The sequence below is a fragment of the Trichechus manatus genome, unplaced genomic scaffold (assembly GCF_000243295.1).
Source record: "Trichechus manatus latirostris isolate Lorelei unplaced genomic scaffold, TriManLat1.0 scaffold00010, whole genome shotgun sequence".
Taxonomy (NCBI): Eukaryota; Metazoa; Chordata; class Mammalia; order Sirenia; family Trichechidae; genus Trichechus; species Trichechus manatus.
Genome location: NW_004443946.1, coordinates 27,459,804 through 27,484,078, shown reverse-complemented (window position 1 = coordinate 27,484,078; position 24,275 = coordinate 27,459,804). Strand labels below are relative to the sequence as shown.

General features: G+C 39.0%; 1 protein-coding gene across 6 annotated transcripts in view; it reads left to right on the top strand.

Annotated features, from left to right (window-relative positions):
- The window catches only part of AREL1 (apoptosis resistant E3 ubiquitin protein ligase 1), a 42,749-nt gene that overhangs the window by 5,060 nt on the left and 13,414 nt on the right, over positions 1-24,275 (top strand). For 4 of the 6 annotated variants that reach the window (XR_002823120.1, XR_002823121.1, XM_004371041.2 and 1 more), the window contains exons 2-9: positions 11,074-11,387; positions 14,311-14,371; positions 15,328-15,554; positions 16,513-16,750; positions 20,358-20,527; positions 20,795-20,975; positions 21,326-21,573; positions 22,997-23,074. Coding sequence is in view for 4 of the 6 variants with exons in the window: in XM_004371041.2 (XP_004371098.1) it covers positions 14,356-14,371; positions 15,328-15,554; positions 16,513-16,750; positions 20,358-20,527; positions 20,795-20,975; positions 21,326-21,573; positions 22,997-23,074 (1,158 nt within the window). In the remaining 2 variants the exon portion in view is untranslated. The remainder of the gene's footprint in view (positions 1-11,073; positions 11,388-14,310; positions 14,372-15,327; positions 15,555-16,512; positions 16,751-20,357; positions 20,528-20,794; positions 20,976-21,325; positions 21,574-22,996; positions 23,075-24,275) is intronic. The other 2 variants (XM_023726387.1, XM_023726390.1) reach the window with 2 other exon arrangements.

The following is a 24,275-nucleotide window of genomic DNA, read 5'->3' as shown; positions in this document are numbered from 1 at the left end:
GATTTTCTTGTAGATTATGGAGATTAGACCTTTGTCTGATTTGTACTGTCCAAAAATTTTTTCCCAGTCTGTAGGTTCTCTTTTGACTCAAGACCTCAGTCTTGTATTGGAAAAAAACTTATGAACAGATAGATTATGGTAGTGGTATAGTCGTGGTATGTAATTTGAAATGATATTTTGGAGGAGTTATTCCACCTGTTCATCTTTCTGGAAGTGGTCCAGGTCGGAGTACCATTATGTAATATTTATTTAATACTATCAACATACCGTATACCAGATCAGATTTTATGACCTCCATGGATTCTAGTCCATCATTTTACCTTTTAAATGGCTCTAGCCATGAACTAGTTTAGGTTTAAATTTCACTTATCTTTCTTTGGTTTCTTTTTCTTTGGAGGGGTCATGGAAGTTTAGCCTTCACTAATGTTCTTTTGTATTGTAGTTTTCACACTTGAGGTGGTTTAACCTTAGTGTAGTTTGTGTGGCCAGAGATCAAGTAAAGGTAATATAATAATGTGGTGGTGGTGTGTGTTGTCAAGTTGATTCTGACTCATAGCAACCCCATATGACAGTGTAGAAGTGCCCCATCGGGTTTCCTAGGCTGAAATCTTTTTTTTTCCTGTTGTGCTTTAAGTGAAAGTTTGCAGTCCAAGTCAGTTTCTCCTACAAAAATTTATGCACACATTGCTATGTGACTCTGGCTGCTCTCCCTATAATGTGACAGCACACTCCTCCTTTCCACCCTGGATTTCCCATGTCTGTTCAACCAGCTTCTGTCCCATTTTGCATTCTCATTTTGCCTCTGGACAGGAGCTGCGCATTTAGTCTCATGCATCTACTTGAACTAAGAAGCACTGTTCACGAGTATCATTTTATGTCCCATAGTCCAGTCTAATCTTTGTCTGAAGAGTTTGCTAGTTGGCTTCAGGAATGGTTTCAGTTCTGGGCTAACGGAGAGTCCGGGGTCCATGTCTTCTGGGGTCCCTCCAGTCTCAGACCATTAAGTCTGGTCTTTTTACTAGAATTTGAGTTGTGTACCCCACTTTTCTCTTGCTCTGTCAGGGACTCTCTGTTGTGTTCCCTGTCAGGGTGGTCATTGGTGGTAGCTGGGCACCATCTAGTTCTGGTCTTAGGCTGATGGAGTCTCTGGTTTATGGGGCCCTTTCTGTCTTTTGGGCTAATATTTTCCTTGTGTCTTTGGTGTTCTTCATTCTCCTTTGCTCCAGGTGGGTTGGGACCAATTGAAATAGCTTAGATGGCCACTCACTAGCTTTTAAGACCCCAGATTCCACTCACCAAAGTGGGATTAGGCTGAAATCTTTAAGGGAGCAGATCGACAGGTCTTTTCTCACAAGGAGCCACTGGTGAGTTAGAACTGCTGGCAGCCAAGTGTTTAACTGTTGCACTACCAGGACTCCTTAATCTAATAATGTATGACCTACATTTTTTTAGTGTCTTCTTTTATCCAGAGATCTAGCCCAGGTTATTTTAACTCCTCTCTTGTCTACTTTGGGAAGTTCAACTCTGAGGATATCTCCCTGGTGTAGATGGGGAAGCTATTAGGAAGAGAGAACAATTGAAACCTTTCAAGTGTGATCTAGTTTTTCATGTCTTGATGAAGAAGGAAACCCAATTGGGCTGTGTAAATGGTTTATAGAAAGATGTTGAAAAGGGTTAGAAAAAACATTTTAGCCAATCATAACCTGAAGGGAGGCATGATCAGAATCCTAAGGGAGAGTAATGTAAAGCAGAGAACTATATGTAATTCTTTAAAAATCTTTTTATTTTACAATAAATTTAGAAAAATTGCAAAGATAGTACAGAGTTCCTGTATATCTATCACCTAGTTTTTCTTTTGTTAACATCTTCCATAACCACAGTACATTTGTCACATCTAAGAAAGTAACATGGATGCAATACTGTTAGCTAAACTACAGACTTTATTTGGATTTCACAACTTTCCCACTAATGTCCTTTTTCTGTTCTAGGACCCAATCCAGAATACCACATTGCATTTAGACCATGTGTAATTTTTATAAATAGGTTGAGATTTCCAACGAGTGTTTTTTCCATGCTGTGTATGTGGTCCAGTAATCCCCTCTGACCAGTCCTGAATGGTGAAAGTCATTGACCCTGAGAATAAATATTATTGCATAGGTAGTGTTTTGTACTCCTTGATTCCTAAAGCGCTGTTAACTCTGTAGAAGAGTTGGCTTTGCTTCTAGGAGGGTGTTGGAAAGTTTCCTGAGAAGCTAAGAGCTGATCCTGATTGAGATCCCCATCCTGGGCTCTGGTAACACCCTGTGCTCACCTCAAGCATAGATTTTACTACATAGAACTATAACCACTTGTTTACTTACGTGTCTTCTTTACTAAACTGTATGTTTGTAAGGGGTCAGGGACCATTTCACTGATTTTGGAATTCTTAGGGTCTCACCTATTGGTTGGCATATGTTGTTGTTAGTTGCTGTGGAGTCATGTATGCAGAGTAGAACTGCTCCATAGCGTTTTCAAGGCTTTGACCTTTCGGATGCAGATTGACAGGCCTATCTTCCAAGGTGCCTCTTAGTGGGTTCAAACTGCCAACCTTTCAGCTAGTAGTTGAGCGCCTAACTATTTGAGCTACACAGGGGGCCCTACTTGGCATATGGTAGGCGGTTCATACACATTTGAAGAAATTAATAAACCACTGGTAACACTGATTATTAGGTCCACAGAAATTTTGTTTTTAATACTGAGTGTTGAGCTTCTCCTTTAAACAGAGCCATCTTAAGTTGCCATTTCTGTGACTAGTTGAGTTTTTCTTTTTGGGATTGTAAATAAAACAGTATGGAATGCTCATTTAAGGTTGCTCTTCCTCTGATTATATAATTTATTTTCTTTAAAAGGTAAGACTAGAATTGAAAGTAATGGATGCTAGTAGAGCTAGAAATTTTGTTAGCTTTTATGTGTATGAAGTCCCACCCCACTGGGCTGCAAATCTGGCTGTTTGCCTGCCACTTCGTGCGCAGTTAATGAAATAACTTCCTAGACTTATTGAGGGAGACGGCTTGTCAGATTCAGAGAATTAATTTCAAAATTTTCCTGTTATAACTAAGATTCTGTGGCCCAGGGTCACATAAGCACAAAAGCTGCTATGGTACAGGAACACAGGGACCTTTCCTAAATCTATGGATCATGGGCACGGTAGAGTTAGTTTTGAATATAGAAAAAACCATCAAGATAGGAGTGAGTAAATTGAAGCTGACATTTTCTGGATTTAGGGTAAAGAATGTAACAGGGACATAGATGAGCCAGTTTTCTATTTTATTTTTCTCTTAAACATTCCACGAAGTTACAAAGTGAACAATGGTGAATTGCCACTTGTTCTCCGTTTATTTATGAATCTTTTTTTTCCTTTCTTTGAACTGTGACGAGAATGACAAAAAGTTTATTCCAGGTGACAGCTGAATCTAAGCTGTGCTTCGTATACACTATTCATTTAATTTTGGGTCTCAATATTCTGGCTTATTTTAAAAAGAATTGTGCAATAGAATCCAAATTGAATCAAGAAGTGTAGAATTACTTTTGACTTTGCCAGTTATTGTCTTGGACAACCTTTATAAGCATAAATTTTTGCTTAACCGGTGAGTAATAAGAAAATAACTTACTCCAGCATCCTCACAGATTAGAGTGATTCAGTACAGTGAGAATGATCTTGTAAAAGCTTTTCTTTAAAACCAAGCTTAACCTAAAGGTGCATGCTATGATTGTGAAATTTTGTTGTTTGTTTTTTAAGAACCAGCATCAGGAGTGCAGAGGTTTTGTATCATTTTGAAGAGAATTGAGGGACTAAAACTGTGGCTAACTTTAGAAATATCATTTATTAGGTCTAAAGTTGGGAGAGGGATCTGTTAAACAGTAAAAGTCTTTTCCAAATTTAAAAATAGACTGTACTTAATTAGTGCTTGGTAATGTGGCAGGTTGAATTGGAAAGAAACAAAGGGATAATAAAACTGAATATGAGATTAATGGAATGTAGGAATTTAAATGAATCTTGTTAAAAATTTTGATGGAAGATTTTTCTCTTACAAAACTTTTAGGTGAAACTTCTAGGAGAAAATCTTTGTGACCTTGAGTTAGCCAAAGTTTTTTTTTTTTAAAAATAGGGCACAAAAAGTATGAACTATAAAAGAAAAAAAGTTGGATCTCATCAAAGTTAGAAACTTTTATTCTTTAAATGATACTTTTAAGAAAATGAAAAAGCAAGCCACAGACTGGAAGAAAATATTTGTCAAACATATTCTGATAAAGAATTTGTATTCAGATAATAAGAACTCTTACAACCCAATAGTAAGAAGACAAACAGCCCAATGTTTAAAAATGGTGAAAGATTTCAACAGACGCTTTACCAAAGAAGCTACATAAATAGCCAGTAAGCATATGAAATGGGAAATGCAAATTAAAACCACCATAAGATACCACTTCACACCTGTTAGAATGCGTAAAATTAAAAAGATCAACAATACCAAGTATTCAAGGATATAGAGCAACTGGAACTCTCATACATTGCTGGTGGAAATGCAGAACAGTACAGCTGTTTTGGAGCATAGTTTGGCAGTTTCTTATAAGTTAAATATACACTTACCATATGACTCAACAATCCTTCTCTTAAATATTTACCCAAAAGAAATGAAACATGTGTCCACACAGAGACTTGTTCTTGAATGTTCATAGCAGTTTTGTCTCCATAATAGCCCCTAACTGGATAGAATCAAGATGTCCGTCAGTTGGTGAATGATTAAATAGATTGTGGTATGTCCATATAATACCAACATGTGTACACACACAAAAACAATACCCATTGCTGTCGAGTCAGTTCCGACTCATAGTGACCCTATAGGACAGAGTAGAGCTGCCCCATAGGGTTTCCAGGGAGCGGCTGGTAGATTCGAACTGCCGGCCTTTTTGTTAGCAGCTGAGCTCTTAATCACTGTACTAGCAATAAAGAGGAGTGAACTACTGATACGTGTAACAGCATGTATGAATCTAAAAAGTGTTATGCTAAGTGAAAAAAAATACCACGCACAAAAAGACTACATTCTGTATGATAGCGTTTACGTGACATTCTGTAAAATGCAAAACAGTAGTGATAGAAAGCACAGCAGTGTTGTGAGGGGTTGCAAAGGAGCACAAGGAAACTGTGATGATGAAATGTTCTATATCATTACATTTCATTGCATAGCCTTATACAGTTGTTAAAATTTTAATTGTATACTTTAAATTGGTTACTGTTATTATATGTAAATTATACCTCAGAAAGCTGAGTTTTAAAAAGTTTTGACGAGATTTTTACCATGATTTATGGAGGATTAGAGAATAAATTTAGGTTAGTTTAGCTCTGAATTTGTTACAGGCGCTAAACCAAAAACAGCCCACTGCCATCCAGTCGATTCCAACCCCATTGGGTTTCCGAGGCTATAAATCTCTATGGAAGCAGACTGCCACATCTTTCTCCCACAGAGCCGCTGGTGATTTTGAACTGCTGACTTTTCAGTTAGCAGTCAGTTGCTTTAACCATTGCACCATCAGGGCTCCTTATAGGCACTGAAGTAGTTTTAAAATAATAATCAGTATCACTAGGTGAATTGCCAAGAGCTTACTAGTTATTAGTGCTGGGCCAGGTTTACATTAATATTTTTATTATTAGTGAGAAGAGATGGAAGTAAGATATAACTTTATTTGAAGAAGTTGTTAGATTAGAGAATGACAGTCCTAGATAATCCTTATTGGGTCTTAGGCTGTTGACCACCGTTTTCTAGAAATAATCACTTCCTTTGGTCTTTAATAAACCACTTTTACGATTTTTCACCCCTTCTGATTTTTTTCTTCTCATTCTTCTTTATTAGCTCCTTTTTTGTGTGTTTGGGGAGGGGGGCATTTAGGGTTGAACCCCTCAAGGTCTTTAATTAATCTTTTTCTTGGTCTGCCTATCCATGGCAATCTTTTCTATTTTCTGTCTTTAACTACCTTCAGGATGCTGGTATTTCTATAGCTTCAGATGTTTATTTCCACCTGCCTTTTGGATATATTCATCTGGCTATTCTATAGACACGTGATGCTTAACATGTTCAGGTCAGTAGTCATTATCTTTTCCTTCACATTTGCTCCGCCTCCGTAATTCTCTATCACCATTCTTCCAGGTCCCCAAGCTTAGAAAATTCCCTTTTGCCCTTGGCTTCTTGCTCTCCTTCATCTTTCCGATCTCACCGGTCACCAATCCTGTTGTTGCTAACTGAGAAATTAAGCATGCTCTAGTCTCTCCTCCTCTTACTGCAGCCAGTCCTAACTAATCCCTTGGACCAGTATCCTCTTATTTGGTCTCTCGGCCCTCTGTCTGTCCTCCTCTTCAGAGTCTCTTTTACATTGGCCCCAGAATTACTGTCTTTTAAAATGTGTGATCCTCTTTCTTCTCCCTTGGTCAGAAAACACCTCTTGGATTTTGTTGTTGCTTATAGATATAAGCGATAAATCCTATGTCACCAGCTTAAAGTCTAAAATAAAATCATATTCTTTTACATTTTCAAATGAAGTATTTTTGAGATCTCATTCTGCCTATCCCATGAATACCCTTTTCCCCTTGTTAGGGTTCTTATCGAGGAAAAAATTGCACCAGACGGTGTTAAAACATGGCAAGGATGATTTTCATTCAAAAGGAAGTTGCAAGGGAGAGGAAAGGAGTAACTAAAGAGAGGCAGGAGCACTGTAATGGACAGAGGGGACCATTACAGTGAGGGGAGAGAGAGACACCTGAACTGTCCGCTGAGACACAGGTCTGTGGGCTTTTTCAAAGGAAGTTAAAGGACATTGGTGGGGGTGGTAAATGAGGTACCAAGGTTGCAATTAGGGCCAGTTTGCTCAGATTGTTTTCTTTTTTTATGATCAGGCCACCTGGATCCTGGGAGATCCAGAGGATACAGACCGGGAGATTAGGAAGGGGAAACTAAAGTTATCAAACGAGCAAATCGTTAAGTCTTGGTCACTTCCTTGAAGTAAGTCATATTGATTTCCGGAATATAAAAGGATAGGATTTCCTTAACATTGCCTAAGTCCTTCAGTTATCAACCTGGTGACTGTAGGCAAGTTATTTTAGCTCTCTGTTTCCTAAACTATAAAATATGGATAGTAATAATAATATGCTTGTTTTATATGGTTGATGTGAGGATTAAATGAGATGGTACAAATGAAGCACTTCAAACAGTGCCTGGCACATAGTAAGTTCTCAGTTAACATGGACTTCTGTTGTTATCATCATCCTCTCCTTGAGAGAAAACTGGAGAACTCCGTAATTTGTTGTTGTGGTTGTTTCCACATGGGATCTCTTTGGAAAATCCCTCAGGTAGCCTCAATGCCATCTTCCTCATCCACTGTGGGTTGGACTATGGTCACATGGATACAAACCACCATCATAACCTGGCAACCCAGCAGCCTGCTTTGCACATAGAGCCATTTCACTAGAGGCACTCCTGTAGTGCCTAGTCGCCTGGGTTTGGAGTTTCCAGTCTCAGCCAGCTCTCTTCTCCTTAATACTCTTAAGTCTTGCTCCCCAAGAGCAGCTGAAGTCTTTCCTTTTTTCAGTTCATTTCTATTTCACGTATGAAGCAGTGGAAGCCCAGAGAAGTTAAGTAACTTGTCCAAGATCACTCAGTAGTAAGTTGTGGGACCTAGACTGATGCTGGGTACCACTATACCATACTGTACTTAAAATCGGTCACCCTGGTTTAGCCCCAGATGGTCTTTCTAACCACCCACATCACAAACACTTTACTTTTACAATGCTGAACTTCTTTACTTCTTTTGTTGACTTAGTGCTTTTGCCTATGCTGTTCTTTTCTGCCTAGTCTTTTTTTTTCTACCTTGCAAATGCTTACTCATTTTTAAGTAAGCAGCTCCATTGTCTCTCCTGTAAAGACTTCTTCATTCTCACAGGCAAAGTTACCTCTCTCATTCCTCTGCCCGCCACATTTTGTCTATTCCTCCTTTATGAGACTTGCCGTATTGTATTGTAATTGTAAGGCTGCTTGTCCGTCTCCCATGTTGGACTGACAAGGGACCCTATCTTATTTATCCTTGGGACTTTAGCTTTTAGCACATAGTCTGGCATACAGCAAATGCTCATGAAATGTGAAATGAATGAAGAATAAATGTTGCAGAGGAACCTAAAGATGCGGGTGGGCAGTGAAACTACAGAGTGAAATACCATAAAAAGTTTTAACAAATGATTTTAGGCAAAGAGAAAATACATGTATCTAGTGACAGGGAACGAAGCAGAAAAATGGTATCATTTAAAATGTGAGTGTATGAGATAAGTGGTAATGGGGCAGTAGTCCAGAAACTGAACTGGAGTGGGGGATTAGTGCTTTTCAAACTTTTTGGCTCAAGTACCTCTAATGGTAGAGGATCCAAAAAACCAAACCCACTGCTGTCGAGTCGATTCCGAATGGTAGCCACCCTATAGGACAGAGTAGAACTGTCCCATAGAGTTTCCAAGGCTGTAAATCTTTGCAGGAGCCAACTGCCACATCTTTTTCCTGCGAAGCAGCTGGTGGGTTTGAACCACCAACCTTTCATTTAGCCTTAACCAGTGGGCCACCAGGGCTCCTTGTGGTAGAGGATAATGACTGTGTAACCCTCTGGGGCTTGGGAGCAGAACCCCAAGCAGCCCTCTTGCCTCAAGTGCAAAATATCTATGAATATTTTGAACATATCTATGTTTTATATTTAGAAATTCATATACATTTTGCATTCTGTTTTATTATCTGTGAGTTTGTTTTAACATGAAAATACTTTTTTCCCTACCCACCTTATCCTCTAGTAAAATGGATACTGCATGAACATACGTCGTTTATCCTCTGGCTTCTAGCACATTCTGGCATGCCCCCATGCCCAAATTTGGGAAGCATTGAATAAAGTTATAGTTTCATATGGCAGCAGACTAGCTTTCTGTGTGGGGGATTGCCTACTCAAGAGTATTATATCACAGAACCAAGGACGGTGAACTCATCTTGTTCTGACTAACAAGGCTGTTCCTGGAAGGCTGCAGTCAGTTGGAGGCACCTCATTACTAGATCGCTGGGGACTAGCTGGAGAGAGTTCACAGAAGACCCGCAAGAACGATTGAGAGACTGGAGGGGCTGACTGATGAGGAAAGGATATAAATGAAAACCGTATAACTTGGCTGAGCCAAGATAGCAGGAATATACAACTGTATAAATATCGTCTGTTCTCCCTTTTATGAGAATGGGTCTCTCAAAAAATACATGTTCTTCAGAAGTAGAAATTTTTTTTTACATATCCTTGCATTGTTAAAAATTTGAAAAACACTAAAAGGTATAAGTAGAAAAATAAAAATTACTTAAAATGCCATGCACCAGAGATGAACGCTATTGACATTTTTATGTTTTTCCTTCCAGTCTTCTTTATGTAATGTATTTCTAAAATCGGGCTCATGCTATGTAAACAATTTTGTGCCTGCTTTTTCCTTTAATGTTTTATTTATGAGCATTTCCCTGTGTTGTTATTCCTTAAAAATGCCATTTTTAATGCTTATACAATATTGTCTTATGGAGAGCTCTCATATGATTATCCTATAGTTTATGTAGTTATTCTCTTGTTTATGGATTCTTTAGGCTGGTTCCAGTTGCTAGGTGACCCAGATTTTGGCTCATATCTTTGACAAGTCTATTGTAGTATTTTAAAATTAAATGTACATACCACACTTGTTGCCCTTGAGTCAATTCTGACTCATGGCAACCCTATAGGACAGAATAGAACTGCCCCATAGGGTTTCCAAGGAGCAGCTGGTGGATTCAAACTGCTGCCCTTTGGTTTAGCAGCCAAGCTTTTAACCACTGTGCCACCATGGTAAAGATGCAGTAGAGTAGTTGTTAAAAACGTGGATTCTGGGTCCAGATTGCCTGGGTTTGACTCAGCTCTGCTTTTTATTGTGTATAACCTTGAGAAAGTACCTTAACTTTTCTATGGCTCAGTTTTAACTCATGTGTAAAATAGGGATAATATTTATGTCTTTGGGTTGTGAGTTAATACATATAAAGCCCTGAGAACAGTCCCTGCCATGTGGTAAGTGGTTATCTCTTTTCATTGTTACTGATCAGTGGTCTTTTTTTATTTGTTTTATGGCAACTGTGTCTTTGTATGCATGGCCACAAACCCCCTTTCTGCTACATTTGGTTCATGAGCATCTTTGAAAGTTACAGACTGACTTTACTGAACTTTACTCGTAACTTATCTTGAAAGTTCACAAATTTTTTTCTACTCACAGTAGCGGATTTTACTGATTTAAAGATAAAATCAGCTTTGTTTAACCATGTCTTGCAAATACATACATGAACACAAAGGGAGCAGACAGCACAGGCTGATGATTAGGTTTTAAAACTCTTGGTTTCCTCTTTCCAACTGAATATTGTCTTGATTACTTATCATGGTTTATGAGGCCTTTCCTAATCTGGCTCCACCTACCTGGCCTTTTGTCTCATTTTTCTTCACAGTTGTTCCCAGACCCTGTGCTCCATACCCATTAAACTGAAACTGGGCATGTGGTTGTGGTGAAGCTCACTCTTTAAATCTGTGCTCTAGTTTACTTCTACAGGAGGCCTGGGATCAGCTGATTTGCTTGAGCTTCCTCCTGGGGAGTGGCACGATTACAAGCACTGAGGTTGCCAGTTGACTTTGCTTGTGGAGTTGAAGAATGGCTTCAGGGAAACTATATGGAGTTTTAATTGGGAAAGCTTGGGCAGAGTTTACCAAAACAAAAATTTGATTCCAACTCATAGCGACTCTATAGGACAGAATAGAACTGCCCCATAGGGTTTCCAAGAAGCGGCTGGTATATTCGAACTGCCAACCATTTGGTTAGCAGCCATAGCTCTTAACCACTACGCCACTCGGGCTCCACTCTTCATTTTTCTTAGTGTCCCAGGGTTTCCATTGCCTGTTCTACCTTCTCTTTGTTGTTTTCTAGGGATTCTATTTAAGAAATAAAAACCTATTTCACTGCCTTTTCTTTTTTTTTAGGGTAGGATCCTGGGACACCAGAATAGATGCATCTTGTGGTTAATTGTGCCCTGCACTAGAGAGAAGTCCCGGGATGATATTCTTGGGCTGCATTTCTCTACGCTGGAATTTACCCATTTCATTCAAGAAACATTGACTGTCTGCTTATGGTGACACATCCCAGTGAAGTCTGATGGACAGACCCTTTCTGTTGACCTTGCAGCTTTTTTCTCCCATGTGGAAGTTGGAAGATAGGGTGAAAGGGGCAGAAGTGATCTGCTTTGGTGAATAGGAGTGCTCCACTCAGTTCTCAGAACATGGGCCCTCGTTTAAAGGTAAGATAATAGAATAAGTTAAGATTCAGTTGTTATTGGGATGCAGAACATGGATCCAGTGACCAGTTTCTAAGCCTTTTCAGCAAGGGATGATAGCTGTTGAAGGTCACAGTTGCAGTGAGAATTGACTTTGCTGCCAGCAGGGCAACTTGGAGTATGAAAAAGCCAGTGCTCCATTTTTTACAACTGATCTTCAGTGTTAGGGCTAAAACTTATTTGATATTGTAATTATGAATCTTTATACAAAAAAATAAAAGTGCAAAGGATTTTAGAATATCTATGTCAGTCAACTTTCTAACATTCTCTTGAAATAGGTATTTTCAAGTACTCCCCCCGCTTTTGTAGGTAATGTGAGCCGAAGTGCTGTGGTGTTAAGCAATTTACTCAGAATTCCTTAGTAAGGAAGTTCGATATTTCTGTGCTAGATAATTGATACTGCATTCCATTTTCCTTTGTCATGCATAATTTTTATTTCAAAAGATGTAAAAAGAGCCCTAAGAGTCTGTTTTTCTAATTTTAGCCTCACTGTAAGATTCCTCCCAGTGAGAGTGGTTAATGTCTTTCATACTTTCATTTACCTGCTTTATTACATATTTTCTCTCAAACACTTTACTGTCCTTATGACTCCATTCTTTTTCATGATTGAGTATTGTGTAAGGTTAAGTAAGAGCATTGGGCTTCAGAGTCTCAGCAGTGTCACTCACCTAGCTGTGAGATGTTCAGCAAGTTAACTTTTCTAAGCCTAGTTTTTTTTTAATCTGTAAAATGAGACTAATAGTGCCTTTCTTACCAAGTTGTGACAATTATTAGGCTAACATATGTATGACACTTAATGCAGTGCTTGGCTTATAGTAAGTGGCTCAATAAAAACAAATGAAAAAAATCAAACCCTTTCCATAGAGTTGATTCTGACTCATGGTGACCTTATGGGTGTCAGAGTAGAATTGCACTCCATAGAGTTTCCTTTTTTTGTTTTTAGTAATTTTTCTTTTTTATTGTTGAAAATATACACAGTAAAACATATACCAGTTCAACAGTTTCTACGTGTACAGTTCAGTGACATTGATTACATTCTTTGAGTTGTCCACCATTCTCACCCACCTTTTCTGAGTTTTCCTCCCCCATTAGCATAAACTCACTGTCTCCTAAGGTTCCTATCTAATCTTTTGCGTTACTGTTGTCAGTTTAATCCCTATAGATAGATCTTAAAAGAGCATAATGCTGAAGGCAGGCATACTTTACTAGTTAAGCTAAACTATTGTTTGGCATTGGATTTTCAAACGGAAGTAGATCACCAGACCTTAAGAGAGTAGCTATTGTTATTAGTTTATTACTACTACTGTTACGCTTTTTGAGAGATGAGAGCAGCCTTTTAGGAGGCAAGATGCTTGTTTGGGAAGGAGGCCTGAATAGTTGTGATCCCAACTTTTAGGTCTATACATCGTCTCTTCATAATAGACCCATCTGGGAGCACTTTAATATGTGTGTATAGACAATGCTACTGTTGCAACTGTGGGCTGCTTTTCTGGTAGGACTTTAGACACCAGTCTGAATAGCGATTTCTGTGAAACTTGAGAAGGTCATTCCTTAAACTATCTATTCTCTGTGGTTCCATTGGGCATATCAGAGGAACTAGCAGCCATTTTCTGTCTCTTTCTCTTAAAAATTTCTAGCACAATCAACTGTAAAAGCACACCCCTTTAAAAAAGCTGTCTTGGTTTCTCCCAAATCTGAGCCTAGAAATTTTCAGTTGTCTTGTCTCTAAGTGGAACAGTGGTTAAGAACTACAGTGAGCTACGGCTGCCAACCTAAAGGTCAGCAGTTCAAATCCAGCAGCCACTCCTCTGAAACACAGTGGGGTAGTTCTACTCTGTCCTATAGGTCGCTATGAGTTGGAATTGACTCAGCAGCAGTGGGTTGGTTGGTTGTTAGTTGTCTCTAAGTAATCGTCTAGTGCTGATAAAAGGTACTGGATCAAGGTAACATTGATAACTTTAATATATATTGGCTTGAGAAGAGTGAATTCAGTGTATTGTATAATGGAGAGCATATACAGCCTATATACTAAGCTCAAAAATTAAAATTTGATAGAACAATGATGAGATATGAATATCACTGTACAATGGTTTTTTCCGTGGCAATACCTTAGGATGGCTCAAATGGTAGGATAGTTTAAAGATTGAAGTCTTTTATTCTGGTAACAGAGTAATAAAAGTTTAATAACGGTGAAAGTCCCCTCCCCCCCCACCGCCCGCTCCTGCTTCAACTATTCTTACCTTGGCAGGCATCACTTAGGATGAGAAGTACAGTTTCCTCCTTTTGTTCCTCCCCTTGGCCTCTGCTAAGCTTATCTTCCACAGAGCCCATTAGTTTGTCTGATTGGTAATAGCACAAATGACTTCTCTTACCCACTGCTTATTATCGGGATGACCCAGGGTTCATTTTAATTACATAATGCCAACATGATAATAATACTTTTTAAAATCCACATTTTATGTAGCTATCCCTACTTAGATGGATTACTTCCGGAAGGAAAATGTAAGTAGAAAGTGACTCCGTTATCCTCTTTGCTTGTGTTAATTAGTACCACTTTGCATGGGTGAGGAAAACTGTCTTGGGAGCCCAGATCTAAGAAGATGAAAGCCATGTTATTGCACTTTCCAATTAGCAGGAAAGCAAGTGGCTATCTGTGGTATTCCTAGGATCGTCAGTAGACTGGAAATCTTCAAGGCGAATGATGCAGTCTCTCTTTGTTTCTCTGAAATATGTCTGAAGGCACCTGTCAGGCTAGAGAAAGAGGACAGGGATAGTAAGGCTGTAGACTAGAGGGAGTTAGTTGGCTCAAGCCATATGCTCTGCTTTGTCTCACTCTGAGATGGCTGTAAGGAAGAATTGGAAAAACTAAACAAGGTTTCTTTTGCAGCTACAGCTGTGATCTTCGGCTGTCTGTCGGCATTGGAGAGACCTGATGTTTTACGTTATTGGTAAGTTATGTGAAGAGCCTTCTTTATTATCTTTTTGTTAGGGTTGCTTACATCCTTGTTGCCTCCCTGTCTACCCCCTTTCCCCTTGAAAATAGACCTAGAAATATTTCCATTCATGCCAGAATGTACCATCACAGAGTTGGCAGTAGAATTCATTCATTTGGGAAGTATTTATTGAGTAATTGTAGCCAGTGCCAAACACTGTTTACTGTAGAATCAAAGTTGACTAAAGCAAAAATCTGCCTTCAAGGAGTTCATAACATGAAGGAGAGATGGTCAAATCAAAAGAGAGAAGTTCTAATAGATGAATGTACACAAGTTTGAGGGAACCCAGAAGAGGAAACTGCTAACTATGGTGGAGGACTGGGGAGGGCTTTACGGAGGATTTGTTGTCTGAAGTGAAACTTGAAGGATGAGGTGAGTTTGCCAAGCGGACAAGGAAGGTGAAGGCTTCCAAATGGCAGGAACAAAATGCACATTCCTTTTGCTACTTTTGTGAAGGCCCAGCACATGCGGAGGTTGGAGAGTTGGGGGAGTGTTATATGTGATCCATGGTGTAGAACAAAGATTGGCAGACTTTTTCTGTACAGGGCCAGATAGGAAATATTTTTGACTTTGAGGGCTGTGTGGTCTCTGTTACAACTACTCAGCTCTATCAATGTAGTGCAAAAGCAGCCATAGATAATATTTAAATAAATGAATGTGGCCGTGTTCTACTAAAACTGTACAGAAACAAGCAGTGGGTAGGACTGACCCGAAGGTTGTAGTTACTGACCCCTGGTATAGAAGTTCCTCTTGTCACCCACAGACAGGGGTAGTGACCCAGTGCAGTGTTTCTTTGAAGTCTTGCAGTTTCATCCTGATAACTTACAATGTTTGATATGCCTAGCCTGTCCGTGATGAGAAGCTATAATGTGTAACTGGCAGATGGTATGTGTGTTCTCTCTTTTATATAGGTGGAATCACAGTGTCTGTGGTTGCATTCTTCTTCACAATTAAGTTCCTCTTTGAGCTTGCTGCACGTGTAGTCAGCTTCCTCCAGAATGAGGACCGTGAGCGCCGAGGGGACCGGACTATTTATGACTACGTGCGGGGAAATTACCTGGATCCCCGGTCTTGCAAAGTCTCCTGGGATTGGAAGGACCCCTATGAGGTGGGCCGCAGCATGGCCTTCCGAGTGCATGTAAGGGAATGTTTCTGTCTCCGCACCCACTGGGTTTCTGAATCACTTGCTTTCCAGAGCCCGGTTCAGTCTGTTGGTGGTGTTGGCCTGAAATGTTACCATTTTTCCTGGTCTCTCAGCCCCTCCCAGAAACTTGGAAATTAGTTGATATCTAAAGACTTAGGAATTTCTCTATCATTTTGGTTTAATAGGTGCTTAGTTTTGAAGAAGTATAAAGCTTAATGTTCTCTTTTCAAAATAAGAAAAATATTCCTGAAAAGAGTAGATGTTATAGATCAGAGGTCAGCAAATTAGAACCCTAGGACCGAATCAAGTTTACTCCCTGTTTCTGTAACATTTTATTGGAACACAGCCATACCATTCATTATATATTGACTGTGGCTGCTGCTTTCGCACTTAAATAGTTACAACAGTTGAGTTGTTGCATATGGCTCACAGCACTGAAAATATTTACTATTGGCACTTTACAGGAAAAGTTTGCCGATTTCTACAATGATTTCCCCACTGCAGCATTATGCTTGGCTTGAGAGCCAAACCCACAACTACCCTTGCCTGGTGCTATAGTACAGTCAGTACCACTGGTACTGGCCGACTTACTTTTTAAGTTTGGGTCAGCAATGATAATAAAATATAAAGGGCTGCTAAGACAGGGGCAATGTGTATACTTAAGAAATGTCAAGTTTAAACTGACATTTTCTTGATTCATTGGTATATTTTACCCCTGTCTTCTGAACAGATTAAACATTTGCTTGTGCCTTAATTGTTTTCTTTGAGATGTTGAGAGAATTTTTTTCTCCCTGTGTTTCTGTGAGCAGGATGGTAGGAGTGGGTGGGTACTGGGATTTAGCAGTGTGACCCCTGCCAGCTACCTCCTTCCTTACCCACACTGTCTCTAGTCACATGGGGAATGTGTTCTCTCTCTGCATGCTAATGTGTACCCCTCTTCTCCCCATTGCAGTTATTCTATAAGAATGGACAGCCTTTCCCCGCACATCGGCCTGTGGGACTAAGAGTTCACATCTCCCATGTTGAGCTAGCAGTGGAAATTCCAGTGACCCAGGAAGTTCTTCAGGAGCCCAATTCCAATGTGGTAAAGGTGGCCTTCACTGTGCGCAGGGCTGGGCGTTACGAAATCACAGTGAAGCTTGGTGGATTAAATGTGGCCTATAGTCCCTACTACAAAATTTTTCAGCCTGGTAGGTTGTTTTCTTTCTTCCTCTCTTTTTTTAAATAACAGCTTTATTAAGATTTAATTCACCTACCGTATGATTCATTAATTTAAAGCACATAATTCAGTGGTTTTTAATATGCATAGAGTTGTACAACCATCACCACAATCAATTAAGAACATTTTTATCACCTCAGAAGAAACCCTATACCTAATACCAAACCAAAAAAAAATCAAATCCAGTGCCATCTAGTTGATTCCGACTCATAGTGACCCCATGGGGTTTCTAAGGCTGTAAATCTCTATAGAAGCAGACTGCCACATCTTTTCTCCTGTGGAGCATCTGGTGGTTTCAAATCACCAACCTTTTGGTTAGCAGTTCATCACTTTAACCTCTGTGATACCTATTAGTAGTAAGTACTTCCCATTTTCCTTAATCCCCTATGGCCCTAGGCAACTACCAGTTGACTTTCTGTCTCTATAGATTTGCCTATTCTGGACGTTTCATATAAATGGAATCATAAAATATATGGTCTTTTGAATCTAGCTTCTTTTACTTAGCATAATTTTTTCAAAGTTCATACATGTTGTAGCATGAATCAGTATTTCATTATTTTTATTGCTGACAAATATTCCATTGTTTGGATATACCACATTTTATGTATCCATTTATCAGTTGATGGACATTTGGATTGTTTCAACTGTTTGGCTGTTTGAATAATCCTGCTGTGAACATTTGTGTACAGGTTTTTGTGCGGACATACGCTTTCATTTCTGCAGGGGTGGAATTGCTAGGCCATCAGCCTGGTAAATTCTTAAGGGGTCAGGGTGCCAGAATAGACAAGAGGTAAATTCTTCCGATTTTTTAAACCTTTTCAAGTAAAAGCACCTTAACTGTAATTCCACCTGTGCTGTCAGTATATGTTTTACTTCCCACCAAAGAATGCCTGCCCAAGCGTTTGGTGTCTAGCAATTGAGGCCTTCGTCTCTGCTTTTATTTAAATTTCTTTTTCATGTGTCCTCTATGCCAGAAAACAGATGCTTAAAGTCTTTTAAAAAGAGTAATGTCTGACTCCTGGTTCTGCAAAGTATATTTAGTACATTGTGATCCCATGTGCCCTGTGTGCCCTCCTTGGCTTTCTTTTGAGGGTGTCACACAGATATTGGCCAGTTTGATATCCACAGAAATGATAAGACCTTGGGTACCTTTTGGAGTCAAACCACAATGAGAGAAGCCTTAAGGAGATTTGTGTATCTGTGCTTGACTGGTCTTCTGTTTTCTTTCCCTATAATAGAGGTAGGCTCTGGATAAGATGGCTCCCAGGCCATCTCCCTCTCCATATATCTTCTCCTTTGCTTACATGCCTCACTCAGAACTCCTTTCCACATAAATTATCATCACCTCAGCTTCTTGTCACCAGTGGAGAACAATTCATATCCTTATAACGTGTACCAGCATTTTGTTCTAGAATTAAACTTTTTCTTTTAATTGTAGAGTCACATGTAGTTGTCAGAAATAATGCAGACAGATCCTATGTACCCCTTACCCAGTTTACCCCCTTGGTAACATCTTATAAAACAATATCACAACCAGCGTGTAGACATTGATACAGTCAAGATACAGAACAGTTCACTATCATGAGGATCCCTCCCATTGGCCTTTTATAGCCACACCCATTTCCCCTCCAGAGCCTACTCATTTCTTAACTCTTGACAACCCACTAATATGTTTTCCGTGTCTATAATTTTGTCATTTCAGGAATATGGTATAAACTGAGTGATACAGTATGTAACCTTTTGGGATTGGCTTTTTTTCACTCAGCATAGTTCTCTGGAGATTCTCCAGGTTGTTGAATATATCAGTAGTTAGTTCCTCTTTTGCTGAGGAGTCTTCTGTTGTTTGAATGTGCCGTTCACCTATTGAAGGACATCTGGGTTGTTCCCAGTTTTTGGCTGTTATGAATAAATCTATTATAAGCATTTGTGTACGGGTTTTTGTGTGAACATAAGTTTTCATTTCTCTAGAATAAATGCCCAGGAGTGCAATTGCTGGGTTGTATGGTTGCTGCACGTTTAATATCTTAAGAAATCACACACTGTTTCCCACAGTGGCTGTAGCATTTTGCATTGTATGAGTAACCCAGTTTCTCTGCATCCTCGCCAACATTTGATATTGCCACTATTATTTATATTTGCTATTCTGGTAAGTGTGTAGTGATATCCTGTTGTGGTTTTAATTTACATTTCCCTAATGGTTAATAATGCTGAACATCTTTTCATATGCCTGTTAGCCATCTGTGTGTCCTCTTTGGTGAAATGTCTCTTTGTGTCTTTTGCCCATTTTCTAATTGGATTGTTTGTTTTTTACTGTTGAGTTTTGAGAGTGCTTTATGTAGCCTAGATGCTAGTAATTTGTTAAATACGTGGTTTGCAAATATTTTCTCCCAGTCTGTAGCTTCTTTTTATCTGCTAAACAGGGTCTTTCACAAAGCAAAAGTTATTAATTTTGATATAGTCCAATTTATCCTTTCATGGATAATGTTTTTGGTGTGAAGACTAAGAACTTTAACTAGCCCTAGATCCCAAAGATTTTCTCCTTTTTTTTTTCCTAAAAGTTTCATAGTTTTACATTTTGTATTTAATACTGTGATTATTTTGAATTAATTTGTGTATAAGATGTTGGACTTGGTCAATAATTTCTGTATAAAATGTGAGGCTTAGGTCAAGGTTCATTTTTTTTGCCTATGGATGTCCAGTTGCTCTAGCAACATTTGTTGAAAAGGCTGTCGTTCCTCCACTGAATTGCTCTTGCACTTCTGTCAAAAATCAGTTGGGCATGTTTATGTGGCTATGAGTTGGAATCGACTCAGCAGTAACTGGTTAATTTCTTAGTCGTCTGTTAGTTCCGTTGATCTATATGTCAGTCCCTCTGCCAATACCACAGTGTTGATTACTGTTGCTATATAATAAGTCTTGAAATTGGGTAAACTGACTCTTCCCACTTTATTCTGCTTTTTCAAAATTGTCTTAGCTGTTCTAGGTCCTTTGGCTTTCCATATAAATTTTAGGCTAATCTTTTTTATGTCTACAAGAATATCTCACTGGAATTTTGGTAAGAATTGTGTTAAACCTGTATATAAACTTGGGAAGAAGTGACATCTTTATGATGTTGAATGTTCTAATCCATAAACATGGTACTTCTCCATTTATTTAGATTTTTTAAAAAATTTCTTCCATCATTGTTTTGTAGTTTATAACATACAAGACTTGTATATGTTCATTAGATTTAAACCTTTTGGAGTGATTGTTCAGGACCTATTTCCAAGGCTTGCCTCACTCATAGATTCCCAGGAGAAGTCTAGGGCACTATGGCTGTAACTCTCAAGTTCTGTTTTCATCAGGTCCTGTTCTCATTTTGTTTAGTACTTGCAGTGGTTGGGAATTTGTAAAAATAAATCCCAAAGTCCATTTGAATTAATCTGTTTATTTCCATTCTTTTTCTGTACCTCTTAATAGTGTTGTTTATCCCTAAGACTTGGGAGGGGACCCAGCTCTTTAGGACTCACTGATTGAGTAGGTCTTTGTGTCCCAAAGAGCACCTCTCTAAATGTTAGATTTCATTATTTTTGTTCCAGGAATGGTGGTTCCTTCCAAGACCAAAATTGTGTGCCATTTTTCTACTCTCGTGTTGACCTGTGGGCAGCCACACACACTTCAAATAGTGCCCCGAGATGAGTATGACAACCCTACCAACAATTCCATGTCCTTAAGAGACGAGCTCAATTACAGTTTGTCCATTCATGAGGTAAGCAATCACCCTTCTTTCTGTGCATGCTAGGGAGAGTAGGGCTCCTTCCTTTCTCCCTCATTCTTACCCTTTCTAATTCACTCTTCTCTCTTACCCCTCTGCCTGACTTCTGGGCTGCAGTTTCTTCATCTGACAATACCTGTCTCATTAGTAGTTGTGAGACATTATTAGATCATAGATAGGGAAGTTCGTTGTACAGAGGAAATTACCTTGCAAATTGGGAAAATTATGTATGTTAAGTGATGTTCTGTTTTCCTTTTATAGCTTGGTCCTCAAGAAGAAGAAAGCGCTGGTGTCTCATTTGAGAAATCAGTGACATCCAACAGGCAGACTTGCCAAGTGTTCCTGCGACTCACCCTGCATTCTCGTGGCTGCTTCCATGCCTGCATTTCATACCAAAATCAACCAATCAATAATGGCGAATTTGACATTATTGTCCTAACTGGTGAGTTGAAGGAAACCCTGGTGGCCTAGTGGTTAAGAGCTACGGCTGCTAACCAAAAGTCAGTAGTTCGAATCTACCAGGTGCTCCTTGGAAACCCTATGGGGCAGTTCTGCTCTGTCCTGTAGGGTCACTATGAGTCAGAATTGACTTGACGGCAGCACGTTTGGTTTTTGATTTTTGGTGAGTTGAAAGAAAAGCTGTGATTTGGTCTTATTGCTGGGAAATTTGTTCTTTGCATGTCTGCACTCTTCTGACCAGCTTCACAGACATTGAGACAAACTTGGCTTAGAGTGCTATACACTAAGGTAATTTTTTTCTCCTCTGACTCCCTATTCTTTGTTACCCTTCAGAGAACGAGAAGAATATTGTCGAGCGTAATGTATCCACTTCAGGGGTGAGCATTTACTTTGAGGCTTATCTTTATAATGCCACCAACTGTACCAGCACACCGTGGCACCTTCCACCCATGCACACGAGCTCTTCCCAGCGCCGGCCTTCCACTGCTGTCGAGGAAGAAGATGAAGATTCGCCCTCTGAGTGCTATACCCCCGAGAAGGTGAAGAAACCGAAGAAGGTGTACTGCTACGTGTCGCCAAAGGTTGGAATGCCCATTCTTGCCTCAAAATCCCCCTGCCAAATATACTTGGTATTTGGTAACAAAAATCATGAGATAACAGTCTGAGAATCAGGGCAAGATCATTGACTTGAAGGATATCTAGGATACTAAGAGCAGCTGCTTAAAGTTGAGCAGAAGATTGTACCACCTTTTCTGCTGTGAATGTTTGGTTTGGACTAGACTAAACCTCTGTTGAGAGATTATGTTGGAGCACCTGTGGCATTGTGCACTTTGATTGCTTCTGGGAAGATTTTTCAAGGCATGCCTCTTAGAGTTTTAATGAAAGCTGCTTTTAATCATTCAGAATTACTCAACATAATAATCACTGTTGGCTCCTTGTGCTACACTGAAACAATTTGATCTTTCATTCTGTGATTTGTGCAGCTACAGTAAAAGGATTGCACTATCAGGCTAGAGGATTGGAACAGAGAAATTTTGGCAGAAACAGGAAGGTGAACTTCCCAAGGCCCCTGAGCTAAGAGGCACTTTGTGTTAAGGATTTTCTTTTTAATATTTTTATTTTGCTTATTTAGCCCTCATAAAAATGAGACTCTATTAAAACTTCCCAGTACATTCCTTTAATCCTGTAACCAAAATCAAGTTCTTATTCTGTTAGACTTCAGAACACTTTGCTACGTACCATTCGTTATTTTAAAATCTAGCCTTAATTTGGGCTGGGGGGTGTGTTAATGAGTGGGGGTATAGACGAAATAAGATTGACCAGGAATTGATAATTGTTGAAGCTGGTGATGGGCTCATTTATACTGTTTCCTTTTTTTAATATGTGTTTGAAATTTTCTTTAATGAAAAGTTAAAAAATAAAAAAAAATCTGACCTACTGCATGTTCAGATAATTTTTTTTTCCAAGATTAAAAAAATGACTGCATTGTTTTTTCTTCTTTTGTAAATGATGTAAAAAGACCTCTCTTTATTCATATGTAAGAGATTTTTATGAACTTTCTTGGGGAGTGAGTACTTCCCCTCCACCCCCAAATCCTTGGTAACATTCAGTCAGGGACAAAGCAGTGGGTATGAGCCTCTGGTGTTTCCTGTCCATTGACTTGGAGGAAGTCTCTCTGAGCAGCACTGAGCTGAACAGAAGTAGATTTGATTGTTTTCAGATGAAATATTCTCTACTCATAAAGTAAAAACCTGATCTCAGATATTTGGAAATTTTAGTAAGACTTGAGTATTAAGATTATGAAATGTTTCTGTGTGAAATTGGGTTGTCAGAAGTTTTTAATATGCCTATTTTAAGATAGAGTTGATGTATTTGTTTGATTTTGTACTGATTAAATTATCCTCTTGTTCATGGGGAAAAGTGGTTAATGTGAGAAATGTAGATAATATTTGAATTGCAATATCCAAACAGAGCCTTTTTATTTTCTGTATGTTGGCCTTCCAGCAATTCTCAGTGAAAGAGTTCTACCTGAAAATCATTCCCTGGCGCCTTTACACCTTCCGAGTGTGTCCAGGAACAAAAGTAAGTTGAACTTTACATCTGGTTCATGCTGAATAGGTATGGAACTTCTCAGCCTTTTCTTTCTTCCTAGCTAGAAGGGCTTTTGGTGTTTCTGGATGTTCTCGCTGTGCACACACGATTCATTGCCAAATAAAGACAGGGTCTTTATCTGCTTACTAAGTGGCATGACGAATATAGAAATTCTAGAAGGATACAGAAACAAGAATTAGCAGCAACTCAGAATACTTAACAATTACCTTTTGCCCCTAAGACTATATGTATATATGTTATTGGAGAGGATGTTGTAACTTTGGCCAGTGTGCTGTGGTGAACTCTTTTAGACTCAGCTTTCGCATATATTTAACAAAACATTTTTTATCTGTAAATAGAGATACTTTTACTTCTTCCTTACCAATTTGGTTGCCCTTTATTTCTTTTTCTAGCCTAATTGCTCTGACTAGGACCTCCCGCACAATGTTGAATAAGAGTGGTGATAAAGGGCATCCTTGTCTGGTTCCCATTTTCAAGGGGACTGCTTTCAGACTCTCTCCATTTAGGATGATATTGGCTGTTGGCTTTGTATAAATGCCCTTAATTATGTTGAGGAATTTCCCTTCTCTTCCTATTTTGCTGAGACTTTTTATCATGAATGGGTGTTGAACTTTGTCAGATGCCTTTTCTGCATCGATTGATAAGATCATGTGTTTCTTGTCTTTTGTTTTATTTATGTGATGGATTACATTGATAGTTTTTCTAATGTTGAACCATCCCTGCGTACCTGGTATGAATCCCACTTGGTCATGGTGAATTATTTTTTTGATATGTTGTTGAATTCTGTTGGCTGGAATTTTGTTGAGGATTTTTGCATCTGTGTTCATGAGGGATGTTGATCTGTAATTTTCTTTTTTTGTGGTGTCTTAACCTGGTTTTGGTATCAGAGTTATGCTGGCTTCGTAGAATGAGTTTGGCAGTATTCAATCCTTTGTATGCTCTGAAATACCTTTAGTAGTAGTAGTGGTGTTAACTCTTCCCTGAAAGTTTGGTAAAATTCTCCAGTGAAGCCATCTGGGCCAGGGCTTTTTTTTGTTGGGAGTTTTTAAATTACCTTTTCGATCTCTTTTCTTCTTACAGGTTTATTTAGTTGTTCTACCTCTGTTTGTGTTAGTTTAGGTAGGTAGTGAGTTTCTAGAAATTTGTCCATTTCCTCTAGGTTCTCAAATTT